At 44.3% G+C, this 8,584-nt stretch overlaps 1 protein-coding gene across 8 annotated transcripts in view; it reads right to left on the minus strand.

Annotated features, from left to right (window-relative positions):
- greb1 (growth regulating estrogen receptor binding 1) overlaps positions 1–8,584 on the minus strand; it is a 331,296-nt gene that overhangs the window by 152,237 nt on the left and 170,475 nt on the right. For all 8 annotated transcript variants that reach the window (XM_043677647.1, XM_043677663.1, XM_043677619.1 and 5 more), the window contains 2 exons: positions 4,827–5,003; positions 14–196 (listed from right to left, as the gene is read on the minus strand). In XM_043677647.1, coding sequence (XP_043533582.1) covers positions 14–196; positions 4,827–5,003 — 360 coding nt within the window. The remainder of the gene's footprint in view (positions 1–13; positions 197–4,826; positions 5,004–8,584) is intronic.

An 8,584-nucleotide genomic window follows, 5' to 3' on the forward strand; every position in this document is an offset into this window, starting at 1 on the left:
ATCCAGCTCTCACCTGTGCCCTTCCAACAGATTAAAGGTCCTTTAGTCAGACTGCCTTGTGCATTTTTAATCAGGTAACACTTCAGGTGCTTTTGTTTCTTTGGCTGGGTGATCAGTTTCAGGTTGATGTGATTAGAAAACTCCGTGAAATAGCGAAATCCCTTTTCTCCGCAACCAACACAATTGCCAGAGAAACCTACAAAACATTGAGGATAAATGCAGTTAACAGAATTTCAGATTTATTGTACAACATGAATAAATAAGATTATTCAAGCTCATTTCTCTCAGCAGTTCTGCAATTGGTCAGAGAAATGGCTTTGTCTCCCCACTCTTTACTCCAATCGTAATAGTCTCTGTTTACATTGATGCTACATTGAACATGTCTCTACATCCTCAGGAAGCTAAGAAGATTCAGCATGTTCACGTGACTCTTACCAATTTTTATAGAGGCATCATAGAAAGCATCCCAACTCGATGACTCTATATCTGGATACCTCACAGCTTGGTATGGCAATTGCTCTGCCCAAAACCGCAAGAAATTACAGAGAACTGTGAGTGCAGCCCAGTCCATCACAAAAACCAGCCTTCCTTCCATCGACTCCGCCTACACTTCGTGCTGCCTTGGGAAAGCAGCCAACATCGAAGAACATGCCCACCCCAGTTATACTCTGTGCCACCCTCTTCCATCAGGCAGAAAATACAGAGGTTTGAAAACATGTACCAACAGATTCAAGAATAGCTTCTTCCTGTCATTATCCATCTTTTGAACAGACCTCTCATACACTAAAGTTGATTTTTTTCCTACACCTTCTCTGTAGCTGTATTACTATATTCTGCATTCTGTTCTATTACCTAGGTGTACTTATGCAAAGACCAGATGATATCTTCCAGTGTCAGATGAAACCTACAATGGAAATAAAAGTGTGCCATCCATAATTGTCTGTTACAGCACAGTGAACATTCTACAGTGCAGGTTTTCGGGATAAAGCAGATTTCGTAGCAATCTTCAGCCATAAGTGACGAGTGGATGATCCATCTCGGCTTCCTTCAGTGGTCCCCAGCATCACTGATACCAGCCTTCAGCCAATTCAATTCACTCCATGTGATACGAAGAAATGGTTGGAGACACTGGATACTGTAAAGGTGATGGGCCCTGACAACATTCCGGCAACGGTACTGAAGACTTGTACTCCAGACCTTGCCACTCCCCTAGCCAAGGTGTTCCAGTGTAGTCACAACATTGGTATCTATCCAACAATGTGGAAAATTGCCCAAGTATATCCTGTACGTAAAAAGCAAGACAGATCCAACCCGGCTAATTACTACCCCATCAGTCTAATCTCGATCATCAGTAAAATGATGAAGGTGTCACTCTGTGACAATGCTATGAAGCAGCACTTTTCAGTAATAACCTGCTCTGACACTCAGGATCACTCAACTCCTGACCTTGATCTAAACACTGACAAAACAACTGAACTTTAGAGGGGAGGGGAGAGTGACAGCCTTCGACATCAAGGCTGCATTTGACCAAGTGTAGCATCAAGGAGCCCTGGCAAAACTGGAATCAATTGGTATCGGGGGCAAACTCTCCGGTGATTGGAGTCATACTTGACACAAAGGAAGATGGTTGTGGTCGTTGGAGGTCAGTCATCTCAGCTTCAGGACATCTCTGCGGGAGTTCCTCAGGGTATTGTCCTCGGCCCAACCATCTTCAGCTACTGCATCAACAAGCTTCCCTTCATCATAAGGTCATCAGAGGTGGGGATGTTCGTCAATGATTGCATGATTGTTCAGCACTACTCCCGACACATCAGGTACTGAAGCAGTCCATGTTCAAATGCAGCAAGATCTAGACAATATCCAGGCTTGGCTGACAGGTGTCAGGAGTATAGTGCTAGAAAAGCACAGCAGGTCAGGCAGCATCCAAGGAGCAGCTGAATTGACGTTTTGGGCATAGGTCCTTCATCAGGAATGACAGATCAATTCTCCTGCTCCTCAGATGCTGCCTGGCCTGCTGTGTTTTTCCAGCACCACAGTATCAACTCTGATCTCCAGCATCTGCAGTCCTCATTTTCTACTTGGGCTGACAAGTGTTACAAGTAACATTTGAGTCAGACAAATACCAGCCTATGACAACCACCAATAAAAGACAATCTAACAACCACCCCTTGGCATTCAACAGTCTTACCATCACTGAGGACCCCACTACCAACATCTTGGTGGTTATCATTGATCAGAAACTCAACTGGACTCACCACATAAACACAGTTGGTTCCAATAGCAGGTCAGAGGCTTGGAATACTTGGCATGTAACTCACCTCCTGACTCCCCAAAACCAATCCACCGTCTAGAAGGCACAAGTTAGGAGTGTGATAGAAAACTCCCCACGTCCCTGGATGGGTGTAGTCTCAACAACACTCAAGATGCTTGCCACCATCCAGGACAAAGCAACCCGTTTGATTGGCACTGCATCCACTTCCTCCACCACCAACTCTCAGTAGCAGCAGTGTGTACCCTCTACAAGAGGGACTGCAGAAATTCACCCATGATCCTCAAAAGCACTTTCCAAACCCTTGACCACTTCCATCTAGAAGGACAAGGACAGCAGATACATGGGAACACCACTATATTCAAGCTCCCCTTCAAGCCACTCAAAGCCTGACTTGAAAATATATCACCATTCCTGCACTATCGCTGGGTCAAAATCCTGGAATTCCCTCGCTAATGGCAGTGTGGGTCAACCCAAAGCAGGTGAACTGCAGCGGTTCAAAAAGGCAACTCACTACCACCTTCTCAAGGGCAACTTGGAATGGGCAATAAACGCTAGTCAGCCAACCAGGTCAACATCCCACAAATGTACAAAATAAAACAATTCAAAAAGTGATGACCACTCTTCGCTGATGTCCTTATTTTTCTCTACATAGCACCAAAATGTTTGGTAGTAGGGTTCCGTGGCAATATTAGAATATTTTGTATCTCTTCTCAAGACCTGATCAACAGTTTTGGGCTGGGTTTCCTGGGGTGAAATGTACTTGAATGGCCAGACAACTGGGGCACGGTAGCTCGATGGTTAGACTACTGCCTCACAGCACGAGGGACCCAGGTTGGAATTCACCCTCAGGCGACTGTTTGTATGAAGTTTGCAATTCTCCCCATGTCTGCATGGGTTTGTTCGGCGTTTCCTCCCACAGTCCAAAGATATGCCGGGTAGGTGGATTGGCCATGCTCAAGTATCCAAGGATGTGCAGGCTAGCTGGATTAGCCATGGGTAATGCTGGGTTACAGGAATCAGATAGAGGGTGGGTCTGAGTAGGATGCTCTTGGGAGGGGCAGTGTGGACTGAATGGGTCAAATGGCTGGCTTCCACTCGAGTAGCAATTCTATGAATTGAGAGAGGTAATGATGGAGTGGGGAGTAATGTAGAGAGATTCTGGGAGGAGATTCTGTGGAGAGAGGTCAGTGAAAGGAGTTGATTCAGTAACTGAGGATATTAATGAGGCTTGTTTGTTAGCAGAGGGAGGGTAGGGGGCACCTCTCCTCTTGTTGGCACAAACAGTGTGAAAAATGCATTTATATACTCCATTCAGCTGGTCTCACCTTCCTCTCTCTATCATGTACAGACATCTGAGGTGCCTCTGAAAACACTTAAAAGTGAGGAGGCTGAAATAGCTTCCTGCCAGAAGCAGATGAGGCCCATCTTTGGAATATTGCGTGCAATTCTGGTCTCCCTCCAACCGGAAGGACATTGCAAAACTTGAAAGGGTGCAGAAAAGAATTATAAGGATGTTGCTAGGTTTGGAGGATTTGAGCTACAAAGAAAGGCTGAATAGACTGGGGCTGTTTTCCCTGGAGTGTCGGAAGCTGAGGGGTGACCTTATAAAATCATGAGGGGCATGGATAGGGTAAATAGACAAGGTCTTGTCCCTGGGGTGGGGAGTCCAGAACTAGAGGGCATTGGTTTAGGGTGAGAGCGGGAAGGTATAAAAGAGACCTAAGGGGCAACTTTTTCACGCAGAGGGTGGTACATATATGGAATGATCTGCCAGAGGAAGTGGTGGAGGTTAGTACAACTGCAACATTTAAAAGGCATCTGGATGGGTATATGAATAGGAAGGGTTTGAAGGAATATGGGCCGGGTGCTGGCAGGTGGGACTAGATTGGGTTGGGATATCTGGTCAGCATGGATGACGGGTCTGTTTCCATGCTGTACATTTCTATGACTCTATGAGTGGTCTGGCCTGGTCTACAACAAATGTCACTGAGGTAAGGCTGGTAGGCCCCAACAAGGCAGGGAAAGCAGGGGGACGTTCACACGGGGTAGTCATGAGGCCCCCTAACCCTCCAGACCTTTGCTGGACAGCTTGGGCAGCATGGCCCTCATGAGCAATAAGCTCTTCATTTCTATCATCCTCAGGAAGAATTTGAAAGAGTTGAAAGGGGACGACAGGACAGTAAAGAGTTTTGATCATCAGAAATTATGTTCTTACAGTCAGCAGATATGAACATGTAATGATTTAATTGGATAATATAATCTTGCACACAGATTTGAATGTGATTGGACAATACGTTACTGTGTACTAACTTGAGATATGGTGTAGAATGAATACTATTAGTTAGTGTGAAAGTGTGCAGTATTTATTGGCAATTGTATCTGTAAAAATGGTATAAATGCATTATTTTGTAGCAAGTCAAGGCGCTATGTGTCACCTTTGATGGGTACACCTCCCATGCATGCGTCAATTAACACTTGAGACAAGGTTTAATTTTTTCTTTAAGGGATCAAAGGGTTAATAAATTTTCCCTCTCAGGACAAAGAATAATCTTACCCAGTAGAGCATTTCGGCCATTATCATCCGGTAAAAATCGCTTATCCACAGCACAGACTAGAAGGTGTTCAGGAAGATTGGGAGACTTGGCACCAATGAGAAGGAATCCGGATGGCACTTCAATCTGCTCATTCGACATCGAAACAAGCCGCAAGTCCTTTCCCGCCTGACAGAAGCCTAAAAGAAAAGTTGTTCCTATCAGTAAAAAGCATGTTCATTTCTTTCCCAGGCTTTAAAGAAAAGTTTACCTGCTCGCAGCAGAATTGGAGCTTCCTGAATTTTAAAACCTACAAATTAACTGGGTTGTATGGTTGAAGTTTTCATGTGATCTGGTCCATTCATTGAATGAAATCAATTTCAAATTGATACCTGTTTGAAAATTAAAGCTAGCCTTTCAATATTTCACATGTATTCAAACCTACAGACAAACCAAATAGTTTATGTGCCTTTACAGAAAGGGTAGAAACACACAGAATCCCAACAGTGTGGAAGCAGGCTATTCAGCCCAGCGAGAGCATACTGCCCTTCCAAAGAGTATCCCAGGCAGACCCTATCTCTGTAACCCTGCATTTCCCACGTCTATCCACCATACCTACACATCCCTGGACACTATGGACTGGCCGTGCTAAATCCCCACCTAACCTGCACATCTTTGGACTGTGGGAAGAAACCTGAGCACTCAGAGGAGACCCACACAGACAATGGGAGAGTGTACAAACTCCACACAGACAGTTGCCCAAGGGTGGAATCAAGCCAATGATAAGATTTCCTACAGTATGGAAACAGGTCTCTTCGCCCAACAAGTCCACACTGACCCATTCCCCTACCCCATATTTATCCCGGACTTAATGCACCTAGCACTACGGGTAACTTAGCATGCTCAATCCACCTGACCTGTGGGAGGAAACCCATGCAGACATGCGGAGAATATGCGAACTCCACATAGACAGTTGCCCGAGGCAGGAATTGAACCAGGGTCCTTGGCACCTGTGAGGTAGCAGTGCTAACCATTGAGCCACCATGCCATATCTACCAGATCAGTTTCATATGCCCCCCCCAGTCGTGTACTGAAGAGTTGGCCTCCCCATTCTCTGCAGGTGGATGCAATATACAAAGCAAAGAGAAAAACGTAATTGAAAGGATTGTGACCTGAAATTCCTTTTCCTAAAAAATGTTTATAATTTATTGCTGCTTGTGGTTTATCTTTACGCAGGCAATTCTGTTAAACAGTTAGCCACTTCAGCAAAAAGAAACTAAAATTATTTTTATTAACATTAACATTACTAAGCATCATTTTAACTGGAAATGACAGCATAGATAACTTATTCAATGCCATTACACTTTTGTTTTCCAGATAACAAACAGAAATAAATTTTGGATGTTGACTGAAAGTTTGTGAATTTCAAACATTCAAACTACAATAAATGCATGCTGCAACTTGGAAGACAGTTGTTTTATGAATATAGATAAAGACAAAAAGGTAGCTCAGTTCCATTGTACAAAAATATATTTAAGAAAAAATTGCCCAAAAATGTTGGAATTCAGACCCAAATTTTACATTACAAAGGTAAATAATTCACAACAAAAGCAGTAAAACAAAACAAAATTCAGACTCTATTACATCTCCCATCTTGTTCGACAGCACTGCACACTTTCTCATTTAATTCGTCACACTTTTGCCAAGTCAAAGGACTGGCTATGGGCACCTGCATGGCTCCCAGTTATGCTGCCTCTTTCTGGGGTATGTGGAACAATCCTTGTTCCAGTCCTACACTGGCCGCCTCCCACAACTCTTTCTTTCAGAACATCGATGACTATTTCGGTACCACTTCATGCTCCTGCCAGAATCTTGAAACATTTGTTAATTTTGTCTCCAATTTCCACCCCTCTATTATTTTCACATTGCCCATTTCCGATACTTCCCCTCCTTTCCTTGACATCTCTGTCTCCATTTTGGGGAAAAACTGTCCAATGCCATCCACGATAAAGCCATTGACTCCCAGAGCTACCTTCGCTATAGCTCGTCACACCCCACATCCCGTAAGGACTCCATCCCATTCTCCCAGTTCCTTTGCCTCGGTTGCATCTGTTTGGATGATGCTACCTTCCATTGTAGTGCTGCTGACATGGCTTGCTTCTTCCATAACCGTGGTTTCCCGCTCACCGTGATTGACAGGGCCCTCAACTGCATCCGACCTATCACTCATGCTTCTGCCCTTGCCCCTTCCCATCATTCAATAGCGTGGTCATGTCCACCTTGTCCTCACTTTTCATCCCACCAGCCTCCGCACCCAAAGGATCATTTTCTGTTATTTCAGACAACTCCAGCAGAATGCCATCATCAAACACATCTTTCCCTCACTCCCCCTGTCTGCATTTCACAGGGATTGTTCTCTCCAGGATACTCTAGCCCATTTCATGACCAGCAACATCACTCACCCCCATTCCACAGAAGATGCAACACCTGCCCCTTCTCCTCCTCCCTGCTCACCATCCAAGGGCCGAAACGGTCTATCCAGGTGAAGCAGTATTTCACCTGAGCCTCCTCCAATCCTGTGTATTGTACTCATTGCATCCAATGTGGTCTACTCTACATTGGAGAAAGCAAATGCGGACTGGGTGACCGCTTTGCAGAACACCTCTGGTCTGTGCACAAACATGGCCCTGACCTTCCCGTAGTCAGTAATTTTAACACAGCATCCTGCTCACATGCCCACAAGTCTGTCCTCAGAATGCTGCAGTATTCCAGTGAATCACAGCACAAAATGAAGGAACAATATCTCATCTTCAGACTAGGCACTGTATAGCTTTCTGGACTTAATATTGAGTTCACCACCTTCAGATTGTGAACCAACTTCTGTTCCTTTCCTTTCTTTTGGCTTTACTTGTTACATTCTCTGTCACTATGTTCCCTCTCCCGTCCCCAACTCCAGTGGGGCTGTCTTCTCTTCCCAGTCTGGCAGTCAGACACACCATCGTTCTGCCATTCTCACATCTCAATCACTTCATCTGAATGTGATTTGGAGGAGCTGGTGTTGGACTGGGGTGTACAGAGTTAAAAATCACCCAACACCAGGTTATAGTCCAATAGGTTTATTTGCAAGCACTAGCTTTCAGAGCGTTGCTCCTTCATCAGGTGGTTGTGGAGTATAAGATGAAAAGACACAGAATTTCTAGCAAAAGTTTACAGTGTGATGCAACTGAAATTATATATTGAAAAAGACCTTGATTGTTTGTTAAGTCTCTCATCTTTTAGAATGAACATGTTGGTTTCAGTTCTTTCATATGTAAAATTTCAATATATAATTTCAGTTACATCACACTGTAAATTTTTGCTATAACTTCTGTGTCTTACGATCTTATACTCCACAACCATCTGATGAAGGAGCAGTGCTCTAAATACTAGTATTCCCAAATAAACCTGTTGGACTATAACCTGGTGTTGTGTGATTTTTAACTTAATCTGAACTGTCAACATCTTTTCTCCATCAGCACTCTACACTCCACCACTCCTACACTATCCCAACCCACCCATCACCACCCCCCACCCCACCCAACTGCTTATCTGTAAGAATAGTAGGGTGGGTTATGGTAGGAGATTTCAACTTTCCAAACATTGACTGGGACTGCCATAGTGTTAAGGGTTTAGATGGAGAGGAATTTGTTAAGTGTGTACAAGACAATTTTCTGATTCAGTATGTGGATGTACCCACCAGAGAAGGTGCAAAACTTGACCTACTCTTGGGAAATAAGGCAGG

The sequence above is a fragment of the Chiloscyllium plagiosum genome, chromosome 3 (assembly GCF_004010195.1).
Source record: "Chiloscyllium plagiosum isolate BGI_BamShark_2017 chromosome 3, ASM401019v2, whole genome shotgun sequence".
Taxonomy (NCBI): Eukaryota; Metazoa; Chordata; class Chondrichthyes; order Orectolobiformes; family Hemiscylliidae; genus Chiloscyllium; species Chiloscyllium plagiosum.